At 42.6% G+C, this 26,427-nt stretch overlaps 1 protein-coding gene across 10 annotated transcripts in view; it reads left to right on the forward strand.

Moving 5' to 3' along the window:
- The window catches only part of auts2a (activator of transcription and developmental regulator AUTS2 a), a 224,219-nt gene that overhangs the window by 171,835 nt on the left and 25,957 nt on the right, over positions 1–26,427 (forward strand). For all 10 annotated transcript variants that reach the window (XR_003052957.1, XM_025065800.1, XM_025065801.1 and 7 more), the window contains one exon: positions 20,902–20,950. Coding sequence is in view for 9 of the 10 variants with exons in the window: in XM_025065800.1 (XP_024921568.1) it covers positions 20,902–20,950 (49 nt within the window). In the remaining variant the exon portion in view is untranslated. The remainder of the gene's footprint in view (positions 1–20,901; positions 20,951–26,427) is intronic.

A 26,427-nucleotide genomic window follows, 5' to 3' on the forward strand; every position in this document is an offset into this window, starting at 1 on the left:
AGCGGTTTCTTGTGAGTCTCATAGGCTCCTAGCAGTTTATTTGGCATTATTCTGGTGCAACTGAATGGAGGTAGCTGCCTGCCTGTTCCTGGGCTTCATGTTGACAAGCCAGCAGCTCCCTCCTAGGGCTGCTCTAATGAGGAACTATCTGCTTCCCAGGATGGGGACCTGAAACTGTGTAGGGCCATTACACAGACTGCATTGGGGAAAGAAAGAAATGGAAGGGCAGAGCAAGGTATCCATCCTCTATTTGCAGCTTTATCCCCAACTTAACTTGGATTATGCCATGTGTCAAGTCATGCCAAACTGCTGTTCCTAGCCTGTCTGCAGCGGGCTTAAGCCCATAAGGTGCCTAGACAGCTGACAGTGACATTATTGCTCCCTAGAATATGCCTGTAGGGCTCACTTCTCCAGGGACTCAGTGCTTGCAGACTGCTGCGCCCACTCAGAGGAGGGACTGACAGGGTCTTTATGACAGGACAATCTCCCCAAGGACCACTCAGAAATAAATTAGCATGACCACAGCCCTTCTGGCATAATGTGATTGGACATAAGGGAGGCGGCCCCACCCTGTACTCCTCCCAGAGGACTAGTATTCTCAGGGCTCAACCTTATCTTTGCTGAGCATTAAAATACATGATTGTACCTCCAGGCATGCATCAATTCTCCCCTTTGTTGGATTCATATCACTATCCAGCCAGTAAATTGCAGCTGAACCATCATCACAGAGAAAGATCCAGCTCCACAGCTTCTCAGTCTGTTTATTCTGATGTGAATTTTTCTTTATTGTATGCATAGAAAACACAGAGCAGTTAAGTGCTGTTGAATTGACCATTTCACGGGTATTCTCAAAACGACAAAAAAAAAGGTTAAATTTAGATGTGACCATTAGTTACAGTTACCTTCTCTTATGACATATTGTGATGCAAATGCCTACCAGGATGATACTGTCTGTGACCTCCCACATAATTTTGAAGCAACAGTTTTACAGGAATTTGCCATGGTCTCCACCAGCTGGTTTTACGTAAGTCAAACTGCCAGCTGCCAGTGATTACTGCTGTGGACCGTGCTCATGGTCTGCTGATGGTCCTCTTTTGATTAGCAATTATGGTGGAAAAAGTGAAGTGGGACCCAGACACTCAGGAGAACATGGTTCCAAGCTGTTTTTTTTACGGAGTAGTAAAGTTCTTTGAGGGCAGGTAAAGGTTGCTGTGGTTCACTGAGGTCCATAGCACCACTTGGCTTTGATTCTGTTATGCTGCCCAGATGTTGGGATCTGACCCGCACTACCCATATGGTTTTACTTACTCTCCAGGGGAGGAAGATAAATGGTTTGTTTTTCTATTGTGGTCTTACTCATTATACACTTATAAACCCGGCTTTTGAAGATTAGAAACTTGTGCTTGCGTTGAGCCAGATATAAGCTGGCATGTTATCATGGAATGTGTGGCTTTTTCCTCTAAGCCCATGGTGTTTTCCTGAGTTCACTTGTGTACAAACAGGAACACAGATTATTATTGGTGGAGTACATCATCCATTTATTTTGTTTGTAGTTTTAACTCTGCCTGCCCATCATTTTTCACTGGTTGACTGAAACCATAAACTGTTTCAAAGCTGACAGTTTATATCCTGACTTGACATGGTGGGGCAATGAATCTTGAGCTAACAAATACTGCAGACGGATGAGAAGACCCAAACTCCCTTTTGAAGCTAATGTGAGTCAAGAGGTTTTGATTTCATAGAAATGTTTTTTTAGCTGTGTCAACATATTAATTAATGGATTTGCGAATAGAAGCTTCAAAAATATTTCAAACTTCCTATTTAACCTTTCCAAAATCAATATTGATACTGAAAGTTTAGATTACAGGTCCACTGGAAGACGAGGGCATGCTCAGTAAACCTCAGTCACCCTATTCATGTTTATCTCCTGCTGGCTCACTGGAGGAATTTCCACCTTTGTGCTTTGCTTCCCTTCTGCTGCTTTCAAGTTCTTTTGATTGACAACAACTTTGTTTTCCTCTCCGGTGTTCCTGCCCATCTACAATAACCTGATCCATGCTCCCGCAGTTCTTCTCAGCACTCGGTGAAGTGTTAGTGCTGTTGGGAAGCAGGTGTTCCCTGTCTCGCCTGCCCTGACCTTTCAAGCGTTAGTCGTCTATCAGTGGGTGTCAGGCCTATGAGTAAGACTCGGGTCACTTTTCATACTTAGAGGTCACACCATACACATTATGAAAGGAAAAGACAGGCAAAAGATGAGAGAGTGAGGCTGACTTGAAAAGCCCTTTCCTCAGACAGAAAGCCTCTTCAGGTTTCTTACCTTGGACTTTTTCAGGTCTTGAACAATAAGAGCACATCTGGCCCTTCACTTCACTTTTGTCACACTTGTCCTTCACTCTTGAAAGACATCGCCTGGGAGGAAAATAGTGGAGAGGCAGCCAGTGTTATTGTTCACTCACTCACTCACGGCTGTTCTCAAAAGAGTTGTCTTTGGAATGTGCATACATCCTGGAGTACAGCTAGAGGCAATGTTGTGTAGATCAATACAAGCATTACATGGGCACAAGCATAGAGACGTTTAAATCAATAACTTTCTCACAACTCTTCCATGAGATTAAAAGCAAAAGATTGGTGCCAGGCACATAACATCTTCTTGTCTGTACATCATATTTTTTTTCACACACCTGTTCCTTTTTTGGGGGCTTGACAACTCCACAAATTTGAGCATCTTGTCATGGTATGAAGATTTGTTTAATTAGCTTTGTAACATGCAGTCCTGTCATTCCTCTGGTTGGCAGAAAGACAATGTCAACAGCAGCGGTTATTTGTCGAAATGAAAACAAAAGTGATGCGTGTCAGTAAGACATCTCATACTGTGTACACTTTAGATCACACTCCGTTGGCAGTGTAGGCCTGGTAGACGTGTCAAAACCATAACACATGACATTCCTTGGATGTTTTTAGTTTGACTTGTTATCTTTAAGGACACTGAGCTCTAAATCAAAGAACATTTTGATTATCACGGTCTTTCTACTTTTGTTTGTGGAATACAGAAAGTATCCGCCAAGGTCCCAGAGAACTTGTCTTGTCAAATTGAAGAAGGGAAGTGAAAGCCTATGCCCACCTAGCTCCACAGCTTGAACTGTGCTTCAGGGTTTTACCTTGAAGTGTGAAAGGAGAGCAGTACCGTAGGACTAAACAAAACATACAGCGCTCCCTCCTCTGTTGAGCCGACAGCAGTCTGATCTTCCATGTCCTTCACTCAGGCTTTTTGCAGTGACAAGCACACTCTGAAGCGCCGGTAAAATAACAATGAGCGACTTGCCAGCTTGTCTGTCTGTTTGCTCCATTTCCTGTCTGACAGGATTCTCCTTTTCTCTGGGCCGCACTGTATCCTGGAGCTTAATAGACTGGAGAGGATTCAATTGAAATTTTGAATGTGTACATCTGAATGTATCACCCTGTTTGCCCTGGGTATTTAACACAGGACATCTAAAGTCGAAGGCTTGACCGAGGCATGTCAGGGACAAATGAAATCCATTACTGGAGACATGCCAGTGTGTGTGTGTGTGTGTGCCTCCCAGCCATCACTCAATTTCTAACCAGTGCATCAGCCAAGCAAGAATGACATGCGATGGCATTCTTTGTTTATCTACTCCCAGGGCCGAGCTCTTCATGTCTCTTTGTGTCGCTGTCACCAGAGTAAGCACTGGAGGAGGGCTGGAAACACAGTAATAACAGTGGAGCTCCGTTTGTGTTTGTCAAGACAGCTCTGGCTCTCCAAGTGAGGGCAAGGCTGGGTTCATGAAACATGACAGCTGTTTAGATGTAGAACCAGCCTTCAACAATTTCACCACTGATCTCAGCGATTCTAGCTGTACCAGCTTTAGTTAGACAGGTCAAAATAGAGAAAACCCTAGGCACAAGATTGGGACTCAGAATCTGTATATACGTTATGTTAGATGTATTGATATTTACATATATACATTGCAGATTTCTACACATCTTTGACATCAGATAAAGAGATAAACTACAGTTCCCCCAATGGTCACTGATGGTCAATACAGAGTCTATCCAGTCTTATACAATGTCTTCATGTCTTCATTTCAAACCACCCAAGAGACTGCTGTGTGTGTTTGTGTGTTTGTTCCTCTCGCTGGCATCTCTCCCCTCTCTGACATCCCTGCTATTGTTAATTAACAGTTATTAGTGCTAACAGAGAGCAGCGGATAAGATGTCACAAATCATCAAGTCTCCTGGTGCCGTTCCAGCAATTAGGAGCTCTGTCGAGTTTATAACCTAGTACCAAATCTGCATGTCTTTTAACAGAAGGAAAGAAAACCCAAAACAAAATCACTGCACGGAAACTCCACACAGAAGTGACATCCGCCCATGCCAGGATTCAACCCAGCAAATTTGTTGCCCTTGGGCAAATGTGCTACCGGCCGCAGAACAGGGTTCTTTTGATTTTTTGCTGTGTTGCATGTAGTTGTGTTATGTTTAGTCTTGCACTCAGTCAATGTTATCATCAACATAAAGTAAGATCTGTTCAACATTTTATGAATTTGTTAATCAAAACAAATGGACTAAACAAATTACAGGTTTTAACCAAAAGATGCCATTAAAACACACACTGGCTAATACATGATATTAGTTTAATAACAAACTGCCTTCACTCTTCATTCATCGTACATTTCTTTATTCTGTCTTTGGTGCCGAGACAGTTTGGTGGATCTTTCCATTTTGCATAGCAACTGACTTTGCCAGTTTCTGCCCCTCCATCGTTTTGTTGGTTGTTGCTGTGTCTGAATCCATAACATCCCCAGACGGCTGACACTTTGCTTTTTCCACTGCCACCGGTTCTGCCTTAGCTTGCTCGTCATGTTACTGCTCATTATCCACATTTTTTACACTGCAGACTGCACAACCATACACATACATGAGCGCGCGCGCACACACACACACAAAATCAAAGGAGATGATACGTATATGGAAACACGTTCCACTAAACCAGAGAAGAGGTTGTAACATTTAATTTAAATGAAATCATAAATTGTGCCTTTTGTGCCGTTATGTGATTGCAAAAGGTCACATGACAATTGGGATTAGATTATCCGTGCACTACTAGCCTGGACCCTTGAGGACTGGGTATATCATTATTATGGCCTAGCTGTCATAATGACATTGAACAAACTCTCAGCATTGTTCCCAGGGGCTGTACGTCTACAAATCCCTCTACCTGTAGTCACACAGGAGGGAAAGGCCACAGCAGGCACTTTTCTTTTAATGAGGATAGCACTGAACACATGCGTTCCCTTGTCATTTTGCTAAAGAGCTTGATTGCAGATGCTGATGCTTCTCGATGACAAAAACAACATCTGTGAACATCTGCTTTGGAAATAGGAGCCAGCTTTGGAACGGAACATTGACTTTGTTTTCTGTCTTAACGGAGCAATTAGGGCTAACAGATTTACACGGTCGGATCGATCTAAAAGCACAATAACGACATTGCTGTTATTTTGTGTGTTCACTAGCCTCATGGCTTGATTGTGCACATTAGCATTACAGCAACAACAGGAACTCTGACCTTTCCATCATCTCTACCACCGTTAATACTGTGTGTGTGTGCGTTCTCTCTCGCGCCCTCCCCTCTCTGACATCCCTGCTATTGTTAATTAACAGTTATTAGTGCTAACAGAGAGCAGCGGATAAGATGTCACAAATCATCAAGTCTCCTGGTGCAGTTCCAGCAATTAGGAGCTCTGCTGCACTTTCTTTGACTGCACTCATTTGCTGAACACTCAGGTTCCCTGCAGCTAATGCAATAATAAAATCCTTTCTTTTCAGATCATTATCATTGTTTTCAAGACTACAAGCCTACGTTCTTGTGCAAAATCAGATTGTTGTTGTAACCCTAGCTGCTTTCACAAGGTATGTCACAACAGAGCAGGGGGGAGAGTAGTGAAAAATCAAGGTTGTTGAAGGTTTGCTCCCTACCTGGTGACAGTAAAGCTGCCATCACTGGACTACTGCCCCCCGCAGGTCTACACTTGACAAAAGATTGAAGCAGTCTACGACAGCCGCAACAGCACGGAGAGCAGAGGTGCTTGGAGTTGAGGTTAAGTAGCCAAGATGACTAACATCGATGCACAACGACTTCCATATTGGTACAGGAGCTGAGTCGTGTGGCATCCATACTTGTGTCCCTAAACACAGTGTGTGATGTCTGGTCTTCTTCACACTGGAGTCTGATGACTTTAGCGTTTACATTTTATTGTGAACCACTCGATTCTCTTCGCAGCATATCTGCCTCCAGTACATTACTAAGCTACACTTCTCTATGTGCTCTCCATGGATAAGAATAAGTGTTGTTTCCTTTGAAAGCAAAGGTTCTGGTAATGCCCTCTTGCCATTGTACATAGCCATAAACACGTACAGCTAAGAGCAAACTGTCCAATCAAGTGCCTCGGTGTTCAGAAAAGGGAATGTATGGTGGTTGATTTTGATTCAGGCTTTGACTTCTTTGCTTCGTTCAGTTTCCAGCTCTCTAAATGAAAACCTAATTGCATTTTTCTCTAAGTAAAAGGACCTTTAGCTCTGCCTCTGGTTCTTTTCATCACCTCGTCCTTGTCTGGGCTTTTATTTATTTCCTATTTCTGGGTAGGTGATATAAGCTCGATGCTGTCGGCTGCAGACTCTTTTAAATGAGCTGCAGCTCAGACTTTTGAAGACTGTTAAATTATTTCTACCACAAGATATATTTTGGTCAGTGGCGAAAACAAAATTATCTGCTGTGTAGAACTGTGTGTAACATGTTTGCCTGTGCTACTTATAAGTAGTTTAGATCAATGGTTTACAATCATTGGATTGAGACCCGTAGATGGGTGATTTTTCACCACTCTCCCCTCTTTGATTAACTTTTGAGGATTGAGGCAAGTATGGATTTTAACCAAGGACCTATCACATGGCAACTTCACTAGTTAGGTGTTTTGCCTTGTCTTACCAATAGGAATATGCCACATACTGGTGAAAGTTAGAGTTACACCAGATTTATTTTTATTGTTAAAATAGTCATTTCAACATAATCAAAAAGCGGGTTGTGGCCTTTGCCAAGATGACAGAAAATATTAACTAAAACTCAGAAGAATCTTGCCCATTCTAGTATAAAAACATCAGTCTCAGTGAAGATTGTTATCTGTCGTGATCCTCTTTCCTACAATGTTATTTTATAACTTGTTAATTTTATTAGGTAACATGACTTTGACTGAGTCATCCACGCCTGTAAGTGTGCAGAGAACGCCCACAAATCTGGATGTTTGTCTAAAGTTGTACTTATTTGTGTACAGGGTGCCTCTTTGGGATACAGCTGCTTTTCAACCTTCAGGTATAATCAGGTCTGACAATTTTTATCTGTGACAACTGTGACACTAACAAGACGGTTTTTGCTCAGAGAACTGCAGCTGACTATATTTTCTCTTTTTCCGACCGTTGGTAAATTCTAAAAATGTCACATTCTCACCATACTGTTCTCTCCTTTTATTCCTTATGTGTGTCTTGAGCAGCTCGGCTCGACTATTTTCACCTATGCCAATGCATTGAGTTGCTGCCATGCGAAATTCGGTGATGCGATTTGTGTGTGCCGGTAATTAAGTCCTGTAAATACATATAAATGCAAAAATGAATATACAGTTGTAGCTTTATTGTCAAAACCTATACGACCTAAAGGACACAGGTCTTACAATGTGTGTGATGAAACCTCTGGTGAAGCCATAAGTCAAGTGTGCTCATGTCTACAGATGAGTGATTGAATTTTGAATTTTCTGTCTGCCTGTGATAAAGGTCTCATCAGAGGGTTAGTCAGACACTGAGGGAATGGCTTAATTCTCCCTTCATTACAGCAGACGCTGGAGAATTACTGAGCTCCAGAGCTGCTTGATTGCATTATCAGGCATTTGGTGTAACACGGTCGTAATCTGTGCCATGTAGCAGGGGAGCGGGGCCAGCATCAATTCATTTGCTGTTCAGATGATCCAACAATAACACGTGAGGTCTTGTTTTTCTAAAACAGTGCTGTTAATTTGTGTTCCTTTATTCCAGAGATCTTGGTGGTGATTTCAGCAGCTCTCACTTGATTAGCTCACACGTTTCTGTATGACTTATGTGGGGTTAATCTCGGAGCACTGTTGCAGTGAAAAGGCTGTGGTAAAAGAACTTTGTGCTATCCTCCCAGCACCATGTCAGAGGCTGATAGCTAGCAGCTAACAGGTGTAAATCTCTAATATTCAGCAGCTAAAAAGACAGATAAACCCACAGGAGTTATTGAAGAACTGCTGCCTTTAACTAACTAACTCAACACAGGTTAAACAGTTCACGCAGCAGATGACATGTAATGTTTGGCCCTGAACCAACATCTGTACACAATCTCACTGTTTGTAATAATAGTGACTAAAAAGAAGCAGGAGGCCTGCCTTGTCCTGCTGAGCTTTATTATGTTGGTGCTTTCAAAGGTCAAACAGTGACTGATTGTAAGTATTTGACCTCTGGCAATCATTACCAAGATTGGCCGCAGATAAAGAGCTATAAAAGAATTGTAATTATCACCACTTTAGGGACGGTAATTACAGGCATCATTAGCATCTATCATTATGTTTAAGTGGGGCCACGGTCCAGGAAATTATTATTCATCCTGATCTTTTCATCCGCTCTCTTCCATTGTTTTCTTGGTGTAGTTAAGAAGACATGTCGGAATCAGCAGTGACTGGAACAAGGGTATTTTCCCACAGACCCACACTTTTCTCTTTTATTTTTAACCAGGTCTGGGCAAAGCTTAGATCTTCTGTGATTCACTTAATTTCAAAAAGATCAATGATGTTCATATGAGATGGCAATTTTCTCTTTAGTTAAGCTTTAATTAGTGATGTTATGTGCACCTATAAAACCAGCATATAAAACGACCTTAAAATCAAAGGGAAAAGAACAGGCTCCAATGAAAACACCGACCAATGCTGGTTCAAATAAACGATCTCTGCTGACGACATCCACATGATATTCACACTACTCACGAGACAAAGCACAACTTCAACTCCCAGCCTTGGTCATTCCTATATTTAGGATGTTAACAGTGAAGCAAAGCGCAACCACAATTTTTCCTTGGATGAATTAGTAATGCTAAAAGATTCCATTTCGTCAATTTAAAAGTTGTGCGCATCGTTCAGTCTGCTTAATACGAGAAGCCACTCAATTTTTAATACCCACGCCAAGTGTAGCCTTCGATTTAACATGCGCTCTTAATCCTTGGAGTGCTAAATTGCTTTTTAATGTCATGGAACACGGTGTTTTACCGAGCGACTTGTAAAAAATGCATCAGCAATATGCAGAGCAAATGAGGTCCAATGTATTGTGGGTTGTTTGTTTTTTGTTTTTTTTCAGCTGAATTAGAAACAAAGCAACACCACAGCAAAACGGAGTGAAACCAATATGTTGTTTTGACACATCTGTCACCTCGGGGCTCTCAGGAGGACACCTCCTGCAGGCAGCCATGATGTGTGTGTTTGTGTGCAGCCAATAGCATGATTAATTGCCTGTCTCTGTGCACGCATACTTGTTGTGTATCATTTCAGTGCAAAACGTATTGCAGATCACCATTGTATGTAGGTAAACAAACAAGTGTCATATATATAAAGTTGCATGTTTAATAATGGTTTAAACATGTTTAATAATTACAAAAATATTATTCCTAATGTAAATTGTTTGAAGAACGTGTCCCTGTCTGAGGCCGTCCCAGATCATATACCTTGTGTTGGTAAACACTACATGCTAAGCCCTGTGTACACAGGCTCTAATGATTGGGTTAGCGCCTGCTCTTTACTGTTGCTTGTGTTGCTCTGACACTGATTGTTCCCTCTTGGACCCCACTGATGTGACGGTACAGTTACTGACAACACATTTAAAGTGTCCACGTCAGTCTGTGACCACTAACACTGACTGACACTTGACCTTTCATCTAGTGCCACTTTATTAAAAACTGATTCATAGGTGAATCATCGGCGGCAATTTCGTAAACAAACACCACATTCATTTAAACTGTATCACACACTTTCAGTTGGAAAAACACACTTTATTTGTGCTCCGGGAGCCTGGATCCACTCAAATAACCCCTTAGTGAAAGAGCTGCTGTCAGGCAGCCAGCAGGGCAGTCTCACAATGTGCACATTTAGGACCCAGAGCCTAACGGCGGCACAGAGTTTGTGGAGGAAAGCGTGGAATGTGTCCCACAGGCAGATACAGGCCGCTTTCAAAGGCATCTCTATTGCAAGCAGACAAGTGGGGCCTTATGTTCTGGTTGCCAAACCTCCATAGACAGTTCCAGACTAGTGCCTGTGCCATGACAGCACATGCCCACATGGAAATGTACTGACACATGACGTGCTACACTCCACGTCTGGAAACATACATTGTTCAAGTGCTAATTCAATAACCGGGGCGGTTTAAGGCATGTGTGTTGTCATGAAGCCTTTGAAGAGCAGTTTAAAGTGATACTGTGTGAGAACTTTGACAGTGGCGACGGTGCGTGGTGATTTCTCTCTTTTGTCTTTTTTTTTATATCACTACAATTTATTTGACATTTTTATAAAGTCCACTGTCAAGCCTAGTTTGCTTCAGCTGAAGCACAGCAGCAGCCGCATGAGCTGCTATCAGATGTGACAGCTACAGGTCTGTCTTCAGTCAGTGGCCTTTTATCCATAATGACAGACTAAAAGCCCTGTGATCTTGTGAAGCACCAGAAACCCGCGCTGATTACCATCACTGCTGATAACGCCGCATGCTAATTATTGTAAACATCATGTTGTGGCTTTGACACACTTAGCTTATCTGTAATTGATGTAATTGTTACTAACCCTTAACGAGATCATATGCCAGATATGCCAACAAAAAAAAAAAAGAAAAGCCAGGAAGACATCTGTCTTCCGGATGTGGCCATTAAATCAACACAACTCCTGAGTCTGAGCTATTAATTAAAGGCAGCCACAAGCCAGAGCATAAATCTGATAAAAGTCGCTGTAGATGAGGAGGTCATGAAATATTTAAATATACAGGGCTTCAAAGTAGACGAGGCCTCCAGTTCCTATCAACAGACAGACCCCCTGCAGTCCAGTCATGGCCCCAGTCTGTGCCCCGCGACCAGATTCACATGCAGGTCACAAACCACCAAGCTAGCTTTTCCACTGTAGGAACGCCATTAGGGAAAAGGAGAAGATTCACATGTGAAAATGCTGTCTGCTCACACACACACACACACACACACATTTACACATTATCCCCTTCTTGCTCAGCCTTCCCCACATTCTGGGGTGACACAGAAGGGTCTCTCAGGACTCCAACATGCTCAAACACACTGTCACATGATGGAGACTCAGACAGCCACACACGTATGAGCAGAAACACACACACACACACACACACAGACCATTTCCAAACCATAATGTCCTTCACATATACTACTACAATCCAACTACTAAAGAATGCAGTTGTTTTTTTTACTCCAGAGTGTAAAATGAAGAGATAAGTTATACAGTAACTCCCACGTCCACCACCTGAAATAAACATCAACACATACCATCAGTATTCCAGCTCCATTCTCATTCGGAGGTCCTGGTCTTGATGATGATCTCCCTCTTCTGTGTCGTGTCAGGTATCTTGTTCACCTTGTACAAACATCCCATGTCTCTGTTTTCCCATCGCTTTCTCCCTCACGGAACGATAACGGAAGCCGGAACAAAAACTGCATTTAGCTCACGACTTTGCAAACTGCAATTAGAAACCACTCAATGGCCAGTGGGGGCCTGGGATAATATGAAAAGAGAACAGGACAGGGATAGAAAGAGAAGAAGGGAGGTGGGGGAGGAACGGCCCAGACCTCCCTGATGTCTGTCACCCTGCTGGCTTTTGATGTCCGAGGCCCATCTTGTGTCCCCCTATAGAACCTATCATCAGGCCCCCACTCTGAGGCTGTTGAGCAGAGAGAGAGAACGAGAGAGAGCCTTAGAGAGGCTTGTTGAAGTGGGGCTGGAGGGGAGGGGGAGGAGGAACAGGCGGGGGTGGCACAGGGGCTGTCTCTGTCTGTCTGCACCTGACAGAATGGTCTTGACGGAGCATGTCAGAGGTCTAATCCCTAAGACCAGACTCTTCTAGCTGGGTAAATTGCTCCGGGGTCTGCAGAGAGTCAGATAGGTTTTAATGCATCACAGTGCCAGTGATTTTCTCTGCGCTGTCCTGTGGTTGTTCCTGTCTGGAGACTTGGGAGGCTGTTCCTCAGCACCGCTCCTCCTTCCTCTTACCTGCCTGTTTGGCCGGCTCTTCCATCTTTTCTGTAATTTCGTATCTCGTCCTTTTTGGTCTGCTTTCCTTTCCCTCGGCCTCTCCTTGTTTTCTCGATCTCTTGTTCCTATTGCTATGCAAAGGGAAAATAAGAAAAGGAAAAAAAAACAATGTTAGTGCCAGTGCTTTGCTCTTCGTTGGTATTAAATTAAAGCCGTTTGGGGGCGACTGCAGCGGTTTCTAATAGATGTCTACTGAGCCTGCATGAAAGCCAGAGGTTGGTCGTGTTATCTGTTAGGAATAGATCCATCTGGGTTGTGGCTCTAGAACTTCAGAGAGAATTCAGGATCAAATTAAAAGAGGCTCATGAGTTCCCTTTTAATGTGACTGGGATAAAATGACACCAATCAGTTTTTTTTGCTCCAGGATCTGATCGGATCTTTTTACCATGGAGTTTTAGCTCATGGTTTTAATCTAATACTTAAATGTAGCCTTAGTGATCAAACTGCACAATACACACTCTAAAGTGCAGGAATGGATTTACTGTGCACTGAGGCCCACAGTGACACAAACAGTCATTAGAGCTTCAGTTATGATTGACAGCAGTCACATGACGGAACGTCAAGATCAAATTAACTCATTTACACAATAATGTATTTATTGTTAGTTACTATGGTCGATTGTGCTCCTGGTACACAGTGCTACAAGATGTGATTTTTAGGCTTTTGTATCTATTGTGTCTATTGTCACCCGGTGCAGGACATTGTTGGTTCACAGATGCGTCTGACGCATGTCCATGCAACTCCCAGAATTCCATGTATTTTGCCATAAAACAAGGGCTGGGGTGGCATCTTTTTCCACTCTCCAGTACTATCATTTCAAGTGTTGAAAGAGTCAGGAGACTTTATTCAGAGACAGATAGGATGTCAGTGCCAGTTTTAAATTCCACTTTGAAATCTCCAGCCAGATTTCTTACTCACTGGTCGACAGATTAAAGCATCGTGGCAGTTTTTCAGCAAAGTTTTTCACCAAAGTGATTCGCATCAATTGTGGTGTTTGCAGTGTATCCATGACACTGCAGTTTGTTGTTGTGCACATGGAGTCTGGACTCTTCCGTCAGTCAGAAGACTTTCGCTGTGTACTATAACAGATGTTGCCCGGTTCACGATGTCCTGTTTCCTCGTTATGTCTTGTTTCATCATTCCTACATACGGCGGAACTAGTTGGTGGAAAGTTGAATGAATATGTCGTCATGCAGTACTAAACATGGAGGACAACTTTGTCGCCAGTTGTACGCCATTGATTAGATTGTGCTGCATTTGATTTGTTTTGTTTATGTTGTTATTGTTGGGATCCTTTTACCCTTTATTATGGCTTCGAAGCTTAAGTCCAACTCTTTTGATGACCTAGATTATGATGTTACCATTGTGTTAGTATACATGAGTGACTAAGCTACAGTACTTGTGTACATAAGATCCGACTTGCAGTGAAAATCTAGTTACATTACAATGTGGAGCTGAATTCCGACTTTGTTTGAGGAGCCCTGTATATTAAAGTGAAGACATTCATTTTGCCCACTTTCTTGGTGTGGGCATGAACACTTCAGACCTTAAATGTATCTGTGTAACTTTGACATTCCAACCTTTAAATCCACATTAAAATTCAAATTTGTCTTTCATAAGTTGTTTGGTTTTTTGCTCTAAAAGCTGAGACATTTCATTTCCCGGTCCAGAAAATGGCTATGTAAACAGTTAGTGACAGCTGCATAAATATGGATGCAGATTTGGCATTTAAAATAATTTGCAAATAAGTAATTATTCTGACATTAAAGGGAAATGTTAAAGGTAAATCATGCTTCTGTGTTAGCTTCTCCCTTCTCCTTCCCTGCTTCTATTCTGCATGTGTGCGTGTGTTGTTTTGAGGCGGGCGGCACATATGCTTCTTTCAGTTAGAGAGGGAGGACATGATTGACTGGTCTGAAATTATCCTCGGCATCACAGCCCACAGCCCACATTCCATGGCAATGTCTGTAATTTAGGCAAAAGGGTCTCCTATTTCCCTAGTGACTGAGCAGAGCAGTGGTGTTTGTTTGTGTGTGTGTGTGTGTATGTATACGTGTGCGTGTGTGCACGTGCTGTGGGCGGAGGATGCATTAGGGACGTAACCAAAGCTTTTGAAACAGGGAAGGTTAAACCAATTTTCTTCTCTGCATTGTTTTTCTGAGTGAGTCCCTTGGCAGTGACATTATACTGATGGTCACTGAAGTAGGTTTCTTCCTACTGACAGCCCACTTCTTTCTGTGTTGGCAATGTCAACTGGATCTGATTATTGCCTACCAGATGTAGATAATGTCTGCTATTGATCAGGCCGTTTATCTTGAACTGGTGCGGCCCCGGCCGGCTTTCAGGGACCACAGGGAGATAAGCAGATACAGTTAAGCAGATAACACAGTCTCTACAGGCTTTTAACAACCAGAGAAAATTCTTCTCCTTCTTCTCTTTTTCCCAGCTGATACGTGAGGTAAGCTTCATATCTCCGAGCTCAAGATGTTTTATTGCCTCACAAAGGGTTTGCGAAAGTATCAGTTGGACACTTTTATCAGTTCAAGCCTCGAGTTTTAAAGGTTTCTCCTCAACTCACCAACGGTGCTTTTTACATGTGCCATCACAGGGAACATTTGAATTAGTTCAGATGAAATACTAACATATAACACAGATTTTTTTTGTATTGTTTTGGGATATTATTTCTGGTTTTGCAAACCTTTAAATCTTTCACATGCTGCTTCATCTGGCTCACTTTGGTGTCCCAGTTTATTCATTTTTTCCATCATTATTTTATATATTGTGTGTTTGCCTGTGATGTCATGTGTCATCCCTACATTAATGCGAGCGATGAGTGACAGATTAATTTATATCTGGCTACACGTCTGAGGAACTGCCAAGAAAGGGTATGTCAGTGCTTTTTGTAAGGAGGGATTGGGGGTGACGGAGGTGAGGGAAGTGAGGGGTGAGGGGGCGTCGGAGCTAGAGATTAGAGTCAGTGCAGGGCTCGCAGAGATAAGGTCATATGTAATGACTGTAGACAAAAATAATAGCTAAACAACAAACCCTAACCTCCCCCATTTGGCTCAGGCAGCTGGACGTGGAGATGTGGGTAAATTAAAACATGTCAGTTAATGTGTGCAAATGGAAACATTTCATGGTTCACAGATACTCAGTCGTGCCATGTCTTTCAATTTATTATTTTTAACCATGATTTCAGAATGTAAGTGGGTCCATATAAGAAAACATAACTGGATTACCATAAAAGACACATTATGGCCCTATGTAAACCAAAGTAACGTGTGTGTGTGTTTTTCTTGTTATTTTGCTTCACTTCAACTACCACTAAAATGTTGCTTTGTTTATTACATTGTTCTAAAATTTGAAGCACATTCTTTAAGCTGTAGTTCTTTCTAGTGATGACAGAGCAAAGTTTGGTTAAAAGATGTGTCTGTAGAGAAAATAATCATCAGAATATAAACTGAGACCACTGCAGGGCTTCAACCAAGTTCTATTCAGGACACATTTTCTAGTATAGACATTTATAGATGCAACTCACCAAAACCACACCCATCCACTTATATTAACACTTAAATAGTCTGAGTCTTGTATTAGTAACTTTTCTATTTCTACAGTTAGATTATGTCAAGTTAAAGACTTGAGGTGCTCAGCAGAACTGTACTCAGTGTTGGCTGAACCCTAACCCAAGTCAGAGGTTTATATTTTAATGAACAAGTGGCTAAACACAATGGTATTTGTTATGTAGCTGACTTCTTATGCACAAGCTGTGATGATGATGATGAGGAAGACGGTCATTGTTGTTGTGGTCATTAATATTATCATGGTTGTTTTTATTTTGGGCTGTTGAAATAAATGTATTGATCACATTAACAGATCTGTGTAGATTAGAATGTGTTATTCTCACACACTGCCGTAGTTTTAAATGCCATCTCAACACCAGGCCTGTGTTTATGTGTGGAGGCTTTAACCTCAGGTCAGACACTCGTCTGACGTCAGTCCAGCCCCACAGGGCAGTTAATATGTCCACCACTGACTAGACATAGCTAGTTAGCTGTTGTTAGTGTTAACATGTCTGATAGTTAAAGAATCTCCTGGTCCTGCTATGGTTGATGTGATGATGAGTCAACGGTCTGCTATGATTGTACAGCCTAGCTGTAGACTCACCAAGTTACTTTTCTGATTCTAGCAAAGTTGTCACAGTGAGTTGAAACTGAAAAGAATGCCCATCGACTTGTTATATCAAGCCCCAAAAAATGTGTTTCCAGAAAACAAAAAAAATGTTTTCTCTCAGCCTTTGCCTTGTGAGTCTGAATACATGAAAGGCCTTTTCACTTCTGTAAAGCTGAGACAGAGCTTGTCAGCAGGCAAACATAATAAAAGCTTTTAGCCTATCCCATTGCCAGCACTCATGTTACACTTATCAGTGATATTTTAAATGAGGGTAGATTTGGCATAATGGCAGGAAGGCTCATAAAGACAAGCTGGTCCCCTGTGATTGTAATCTAAGAGAGAGAGTTCCTGTAAAATTAACCCATAGTTGTGGTTTTGCCTCTGGTGTCTTTGAAGTGGAGAATCAGTGTCCAAAAAAAAGAATAAAAGATGACAAAATGTCAGTGTGAAGCTGATTGTTGGGAGACAGAACTTACGTGCCTAGACAGCAATTACTGAGCTACGAAGCATACATCCAGACACTGCGTTTGATCTCTGCGTTTCGTTCTGCAGCGAGGCTGATGGTTTTTCCACGGTAAAACTGAGCAGGCTTCTCATTTTGTATGTGCATGTTCGTCACTGTCAGCGTCTCATTTGAATTAAAAATAATGTGCGGTGAGAGATGTGGACGCTGATTGTTTGGCAGTGTAGCTCTAATCACAGACTTGTGGTCCCTCTCAAATCTGATAATGGCCATTTAAAATAGAGAACAGCAGCTCGTTCATTGCTGCTGCCGCCACCGCCGCTGCTGCTGCTGCTGTTGCTGCACAGGCGTCCGGAAATGACTGGTAGCCATTTTCTCTCGGTGGCAGTTGGGTAAATACCTTCCTCGATGTCGGCCGTGACTCGTGTTTGAAGCCAAACCACTGTGTGTTCTAAATGTTTCATCACAATCTCTGCTTCAAACACATGAGATTTGATCACAGGATCAAACCTTGCGGCCTAACTACAAATTTCTATACCATTGCGTCTCATTTAAAACATGTTTGTTTCTGATTTGTGGTGCAGAGCTGAGTCATTTCACTGTTGTTATCAATAATGATTGACTGTACGATTGGCAGTCGGTGGTTATTTTGCAGTTTCAGTAAACAATGTACACATCTACACATTACATAAACATGAGTCCTCTTACATAAAGAACACATGATCATGTAGGCAGAGGCTCTAGCCTTTTTGGTGCCCTAAGAGAAATACACTATAAAACACTCACTTAAATAATATTCAAAATAAATAACAATTTAAAAAAAGAAAGAAAGTTGCAGTTACGGTTGTGTGACTATTTAGAAATGTTTAAACAATACAAAACAGTACAATATGATGCAAAAACGGAATGCAAAGTTTAAGTGTAGGATTAAGTTATTGCCGGGAATAGCTAGTAATTTTCATTCATACAAATTTCAGACTAAGCATGACTAAAAGGGAGAGTTGCAAATTATTAAATATTTAATACTTATTTTACTGTAGATATGTTGTTTTTTGTGAGGGCTTGTGGCAGCTGCCACCCTCAGCAGGTGGCGCCCTGGGTGACTGGTGCGTTCTAATCGGCTTTGAAATAAATGTAAATTCAAAATATTTTGAAAGGTTTTGAAGACTTTGGTTGACTGGCTAGATTTGAGCCCAGAACACAGCAGCACCAGACCAACTCCTGGACTCTCCAACATCAGGGAGGAGCATCACTGCTTCTCATGACAAAATAACTTTCAACCTTCAGATCTTCTATGTGATTCTTAACCAAACAGACCTTTTTTAAAAAGGTGCACCGTGCCAAAAAAGACAGAGTAGAACAACTCAAAGTCCAATTCCTGCAAGACTGATGTGTTGTGACCCCAACCAGTAGATAGAGAGAATCCTCCCAGGGCTTGGTGACGTTAAGCCATAATTAGAAACGTGGTTGTTGTAATTGATGTGCGCAGTGTCAGAGTGGAAGCTCGTTAAGTCCCAGCTCCGTCAGGGTGGGCCAGCCGGAGCTCAAAGCTCACACTGAAGGCTGGATGACTCCGAGTGCTTTCCCTAGTGTCGGCTGACCTCCCTTCAGGCCAGTGCAGTGGGAGCTGATCCAACAGGAAAACACAGCCTGTGGGCTGTGAGGAGGTGCATGCTGTTTATAAAGGAGCGTTTTGTTTTTCCTCCCCTCACGGTAGCAGCACCCTACTGGGGAATTCATTAGTGGCTGACATCACCTCACTCAGTGCAGGAGGAAAGAAAGAATATATTTTTTCATTCAGCTCCCCCTCCCTTCGCCCTTCTTTCTCTTTTCCACTCACATTCACCCTCTGTCCCTCTCTCTCTCTCTCTCTCTCTCTCGCCTGCTTCCTTATCCAGCTCTGGTGCGCTTTTCTCTTCCCTTTTTCGCGTCATTTACGCAGAAGGTAAGGACACCGATGTGCGCCTCCGTGACCTCAATGCTTTTCTAAAGGCCAAAATCGCGCGTGTTAGTCTTGCGAAGGAGCACGACCGAGGCTGTGCATCTAAGTCCATGTGTAAATCAGGAAGTGGGAGGATCCAGGCATCAGCAGCAGCAGCAGCAGCAGCAGCAGCGGGGCAGTCAGTCTGTGGATGAATGGGAGTTTGTCTGCTGACTGGGAGCGGATGGGGAGAGGCTTTGCTGTGCCAACGACCGGGATCAGCCACAGACGGTCTCCTCAGCTGAACACACGGACACAGTGGGCTTCTACTTGCTGATTATTTTTGTGGCCACTTTTTTGTGCGTTATCTACTCTCCGTGTACGTATTTGTACGCATCAAACTGGCTGTGCGCTTTGTTGGATTGGTTTGCTCCATCGGACGCAGCCCGTCTCCGTGCACCGACACATAAACACACGGATCCCGTTTGTTCCTCTCACGGATATTTCCCGCAGGAGAATTTACCTGTTCAGAACTCCGTTGTGTACCAAGGCAGATGAAGAAGAGTGAATTTGGGCTGCTCGCTGTGGACACTGAAGCTCTCCGTGTTCAGACACATGCTTCCCTTTGTCCAAAAGGCGCTGTAGCTTTGTGAGCGGCTTTGGATTTTTTTTTTCTTGGAAAGCCTCGACTCTCCGCATGGATGTCCTCCATGTAAAAGGAGTAGACTTCACCTCCTGCTGTGTGGATTATTCGATTTGAAATGCAGAATGTCAGACAAGGACATATTTAGCAGACCGAGAAACTAATACCCTGACTTGTTTGCCTTCTCGCCGACCTGACCACTTCGGAGGTATGAGCGCTGATCGCTTTCTTATGTTAGATTTATTTGTCAGTGTGTGGACGCCTGCACTAGCCTTCAAAAATAAAAACTACTTTATGCTATTTTTGTATTCCAGGATCAACACCTGCTGTCATTTTTACCCGAGCTTTCATTGTTTACATTCGCTCCGCGTCCAACCAGACCATTAACACAGGTCTTTTATAGAGATAATTCCCCACATCGGAGACTAATTGTTTATATGCACACTTGTGTTTGCATATATAGTCATAGCACTTGGGCTATCAGAACACGACCGATCCGAACACCATTGTCATTACAACGGTTTCGAGCAGCAGGGGCATATTAAGGTGCCGTCAAAGTGGAATGTAACCTTGCATCATGTGTGCAAATTAGGTCGAAGTTAGGACAAAAAAAAATCAAGAATCGCATATTGAATCGATCGTTGTTGTTTAGAGAAAACTGTCTCCTTATTCTCCATGTGTGGTTCTACGGGTGGTGTCCTGTTAAAACCTGCGCTCATTATTGTTAGTATTATTACAGTGATATTTCACCTAATGTTTTCTTGAAATTTCGTCGGTTGAAAATGAAACTTGCATTTTACTTTTGTTCGAATGAAATGGCGAATCCGGGTTTTATTTCCATTTCACTCACATTTTATTCCAGCACGCTGATAGTTTCCGAGCCGGGCTCGGAGAAAGGATGGGTCTATTCCTGGCAGAGCAACAGTGCCATCAAGTGGCCTGAATGTGAAGAGCCGCTTGTTTTGTTCAATGATTGGTTTGATGATAGTGATGATGCTCAGGTTACCTGAATAATTCTAGACATGGTTAGGGTGTGACGGTCTGCATGCTGGATGTGGCGGGGTCTAAATAGGAGTACATTTAACCTTGACATTTGTTGTGGTAATACAATATCGTTTAGTATTCACATGACAATGGTGTTTAATGACCAAGAATAGACAGTTTGGGTGAAAGATTTGCTCTAAAATACAAATGTGTAGATTTCAGATTATAAATCAGTTTGTTCTAACACAATGGTATATTCTCTGAATTTATATGGAAAGTTGAAAATAATTTTATGTTTATTTATCTTTTTTATTCAACTTTTTCCCATTCTTGTCTCTTCCAGGTCTCTGATGCTGCCTCGGAGAATTTTTTCAGCACAGCTGCAGTTAAAGGTAAACATATTATTTTGTATATTTGTCGCTCCGCTGAGGTGATGTTGTGGAAATTAAATTGTGTTTCTTTGCCGCTGTGCATTGATAGTTTTGTATGATACATCAGATCCAGATGAAAATTTGCACAGCGTTAATAAAAAAAAAAGCTCAGTTGTTTTTATTCACCTGAGGTAAACAAACTAAAGCAAAAAAAAAAAAAACACAGCAAATGCAGACGTATGTTGTTTTTTTTAAAAATATGTATGAACTTGTGTTTTGAAATGACACAGAACCACTGTGACGCTTGTTGCAAATGTCCTGATATGCATTCACATTTGCAAGACGGACGCACAACAATGATGTGCCACTGCGGCGGCGGGAAGTAAGGCGAGGGCAGGAAGGGCATCTGCTTATTGCCTCAGTGTGCCAGCACCACATGTGACCTCATTATTAAGTCACTAATTCGCTGTTAGAAGCAGCCTCTTTTGCTACGATGCAGGGATAATGGAGGTGCCCTGCGTGAATGGACATTCCTCTGTAATGGTGGGTTAGCGTGCAGGGCAGGGGGACGTCTCAGAGATGAGGGTTACGACCCCTTCAGGGCTGTGGCAGAAACAGGGCCGACTTCTGATGACAGGTCTGTGTACCTCCCCTCTTTTCTCCGCACTATTCTCTCTGTGTAGACTTCCAAGCACATTTCCCACATTCTGGCCTTTGATTCCCTTCAGGGCTTGATTTGTGGCATCCTTTGGGAAGGCTCAATGGCCTTGCTTGACAGGGAGGTTTCCTTTTGAACGTGCTTCTCTGTGGACTTATTTGGTTCCCTTGAAAGGATTAAGGCCCCCTTTGTGTTGCCTAAATCAACAGAAAGCCGCCCTCTCTCCCCCTAAATGAAAGGACCTGAGTGGAGAAACAGTACAAAAATACGCTTTCTCTCAGTTGCATGGTAGTCCACTCTCCTGGCCCCTATTTCCATTTAAATGTCCCCTCTTTTCTTCTCTTTTACCCTATCTGTCCCCTCCTCTTCTCCTGCCATATGCTAATTCCTGCTGCTATAGCAAAAAGCGAGTAAAAAATCCAGGTGCAGCAAAGGCACGGAGCCCTGGTATTTTTATGGAGGTTGGTGTTAAGATTAAAGAGTCAGAAGGTTTTTGTTAGAGGGGATTACCAGGGCTATAATGCTACCAAAACATTGCACCGGCAATGATTCCAACAAAAACAGCAAGACAGGTTCGTTGGTGGGAAGATGAATGTCAATATTTGCCCAAAGGCAGGTGCACGAAGTCTGTATTTGTTTTTGCTGTTTTGGCAAATTATTGATGCTGCATTGATGTTTATTTAGCTTTAGGGTTGAACGTAGGCCCCACAAAACCCTGACATGACATGCAAAACCGATTTGCAACAAAGCAACAGCTTCTACAGAGTAGGAATGGTAAATAAAGATATAATTGTGTATTTGCAGAGCAGGTTAGTTGTGAGTCATTCCCTGTTTGAATTCACAAGTCATAGACAAACAGCAAAGATGGGGAGGGGAGAGGGGGGTTCAACTGCCGTACTGAAAATAAAATCTGAAAAATATTATTCCCAATAATGCTAATTTAAAGTGCAATACATATTTTATTATTATAAGTATTATTTTATGATGATTCTTCTTTCTTCAAAAGTGTTTTAAACCAAGTCTAAAACAGACAAAAATGACCTATTCTATTATTATTGTTATTATATTAGTGAGGAGGATGTCATTTTATTCAGCTGCTCACTCAGAGATTTTCTGAAGATGAATTTATGCTTTCACTGCAACAGGATTTGACATGGCCAGGGGCGACGTCAGATCTCTGAAGACTAAGCTCATGTTTTACTGCTCAATAATCACCGTATTGATGTGTCGTTTTAATGTCTCCTTCAAAAGTGTTTTTTAAACAAAGTCTAAAACAGACACACGCAAAAAGTAATCCGACTTATGTGATGTTATTTTCCCTCCCACTTTTGTCAGCATCACCTCAGGGCCTTGGTTGTCAGCTGTGCACATTTGTCTATGTGTGTGTCTAATGTGGAGCATTAAGTCATGATCACTCTTCTGCTCTTCCTCTCTCTCTTTTTCTGTCTAATCCTGGGTTCAGTTCACTGCCCAGGAAAGGATTTCATTAACTCGGAGTCATTAAATGCTAGCTGCAATTAACACGGTCGCTGATATGCCTGCAGGTTGTCGGCAGACTATCGTGATTCATGTGTTCCGCAGGAGAACAAGCTGGAGTCAAAAAGCTGTGCTGTTCTCTATTAGCAGCCTGTCAGACTTCACCAGAGCCTGTTCTCCTTTCAGGGCAGAGTGTAAAATCTTTAACCAGGCCACGTTGTTTGGGGAGGCCACTGGAGCACAGATACCTGTAGTGGCAGGCCACAGCAATGTGTCATCCCCGGGCCCCGCAGACAGATCTATCAAATGATTAAAGCTGTGTCCCAGGGCAGTAATATCTTGTCACCCAGTTACAATCCCATCCGTCAAGATACTGTCAGTCCTCAGGCTGTCCTGAAGACTGAGCTACTGCAGGTCATTGCACTGCAGCCGCAGGACTCGGTGTGTATTGTTTGTTGTGTAGATAAAGATAATGCTAGATGACATTTAAAAAGCTCTGCAGTGCAATTCATCAAGAGGAGACATGAAAATGTTCTCATCAGTGAACTGCTGACGCTGCCTTGTGCTTCCGGAGATAGTCTGTTTAAAACAGAATGATTGCTTGGAGAAGCTACAGATCACCATCAGCAGCTACCACTGCAGTGACCGTTTAACATTGTTGATCTCTGTTTAACCGATGACCAGGTTGTTCTTACCACCACTAGCCGTCCATTGCCGTCCGTAGCAGTTACTAAACACATATCCTGGTCTAGTGTAAACAAATTATTATTCTTCAATGATGTCATATCTAAACCAAAATATCCTTATTGCGTGCACATACATGAACTGTGTCACGTTGCCGTAAAAGTGTAACTCACTTAATTTTCTCACCAAAGAGTGTGCACGTTTAAGTTGTTTTTCCAATCTGCTTTAAAATATTGAGATTCTCATCCCAGGTGAAATACCATCTGCAGTAATGTGAGAGCGAGTACAGCGTGGGGGTGAATTGGGGTGTAGGGTGTAGTGATTCTCAGTTTCCTCCTCAGCATAACACTGATTCCAGCATGCTTTACTGGAGTTAATGTGAAAATGAAGCGGTGCTACAGTGAGACCCCAGGCTGACATCGGCATGAAGAGCGCCGCCGGTGAAGTGTGTCAGGCTTGAGTGCGCCTGTCACCGAGGCAGAGAATACTGAGTGCATAGAAGCTGTAATTTGCAGCATTGATGACATTGTTTAAAAAAAAATTGTGAAAAGAGAGAAGCGGAGGTGAACTTTTGTGGCAGATATCAGAGCTGAAGAGCTCCCTGGATTGTCATAGAGAGCGCTGCCGGCAGCAAAATTGCCTTTGAGCATATTGCTGCTGTGTGGGAGGCAGCTGAGGACTTGTTTTTCTCTATTTCTGCATCGTTCTCTCAGCTTCCTGTGAGGACGGCTGGTGTTGGAGCTGTGTGTATTAGCAGGCTGTTGGCCACCACCTGCTGTAAACTGAAGTGATATAGAGAGCAACATTGATGCCACAAATCACCCAGGCAGGTCCTTAACTCATTCACTGGACTGGAAAGAGAAGGTTGGCCTTTCACAGCACAAGTGTTGGTTTACTGCCCCAGGCTCCCTGCACTGCCCCGGTGTTGACCTCTGCCGTCTGTGTGGGTTGGTGTGTCAAGAAATCAGGGCTGCCTGTGGAACTTGACCTGATACACAGTGGAAAGATGACCTGACTACCATTGGCCTTTTGTGCATTTTGAGGAAAGGCTGCAGTCATGGACGTCTTCTTTTTCGCCTGCCTGGGGCTGTGAGGTCATCCAGAGGCCACTGCTCCCTCCCTTTCAGACATAACTGCTGGAATAAAGCTCTGTTGCCTTTTTGGCTTAAGCACAAGCTTAACACATATCAAAATGCTCTTTTGATATTAAATTTGCATGTTTCATGAAAGAAAGAAAAAAAAACAACCTCGTGGCCTACAGGACTTAACTCTGAACCCTGGATCACTTAAGCAGATTCCAAGTGTTTACCCAGTGGTCTTTGCTTCTATTGCGTATTCATCCCCTACTAGGGCTGTTAATGTATCTCTAAAGGGTAAAGGAAGCTCAATATCCTGTGCTGCTGAGCGGGACCCCCTCCCCTCTCCTTTCAGTAGATGCAACTACACAGCCAGCGAGGCTGTATTTCATGACCACAAAAGGGGCCGTTTCAGCCATGCTTCTTCTGCTGACACAGCCACACAAAGGTTAACAAATCAAGGGAAACACAGGCTGATTTAGTGCCTCGCTGCTGCAAACAATTGCCCCCGTCTGCAGCTCACATTAACTTTGTTGTTTTTAGTGGTAAAATTACAATTTGTCCAGCTGCAGCTTTTCAGCAATTTATGTAAACGTTTGTATTGATCACGGCTGGTTGCTCCTAACCTCAATTAAAGAAAGCGATCCGTCAGATTATTTTTTCTTTAAATCATTCTTCCTGCTGTAGTATATTTATTCATCTTAGAAAAAATAATCTTTAACCGTTTAGTTTAAAAATACACAGGTAAACTGTAATAAGTGAAAACAGTCAGGTCCAGTTATGGAGTTTCTGGCAGGTAACTCTTTGGGGTAAACAGTGTATGTGAGGCCCAGTGTCTAGTTGGTGCCCATTTTGTAGAAGTTTGTTGATGGAGGACCAGTTTTAGGATGTTGTAAATGGGCCTGTTGGTGCAGAAGCAACTGACACACACAGCGGCAGTGTGGGTCACTCTCCTTCAGTCCCCTTCAGCAGTACAAAGAGGTCATTCAGAGTTTGTTCCCCAAATCCCAAGGTTAGAGACTAAGTAAATCCATCCATCTTAATGCACTTATTTCAGCACCAGGAGAGCAGGAGGGAGACTGTGTAAACACTCCTACATCCGACATACCATGCTAAACCCAAAGAGCCTGGAACCCATCAGGCCAAAATTAAACGTCTACATCTCAAAGACAAACATTTAAATGGGCTGCAGTCCAGAGATCAAAGTGAAAGGCCCTGGTTTCCTGTTGGCCCCTCTCTGTCTGCCACACTCAGGTCTGCGGTGCTTCAGCAGCCAGTAAGAATTGAATGATGGGCAGCAGTGTGTAGTACAGGTCAGCTGATGCTGTGTGGGTAAAGGTAAAAGAAAAAAAGAACGAGACGAAAGTGATATGTTGTTCTAACAACAATAGTTACATTTTGTTCTGTTTATTGCAAACTGAATAACAATCTGTATAAAAGTCATTACGTTTGTAAAGGAGGAAATTAAAAGGAATTTAGTTGCAATGCTAACTCTAATGCTAATAAAAATTGAATGAACTACAGCTGTATTAAAATACAACTGTTATGTTATTAAATTGGTTGGTTTAAAAAAGTTCACAGCAGCTAAACTACATGATGGTATG

The sequence above is a fragment of the Cynoglossus semilaevis genome, chromosome 19 (assembly GCF_000523025.1).
Source record: "Cynoglossus semilaevis isolate Cse_v1.0 chromosome 19, Cse_v1.0, whole genome shotgun sequence".
NCBI classification, from domain to species: Eukaryota; Metazoa; Chordata; class Actinopteri; order Pleuronectiformes; family Cynoglossidae; genus Cynoglossus; species Cynoglossus semilaevis.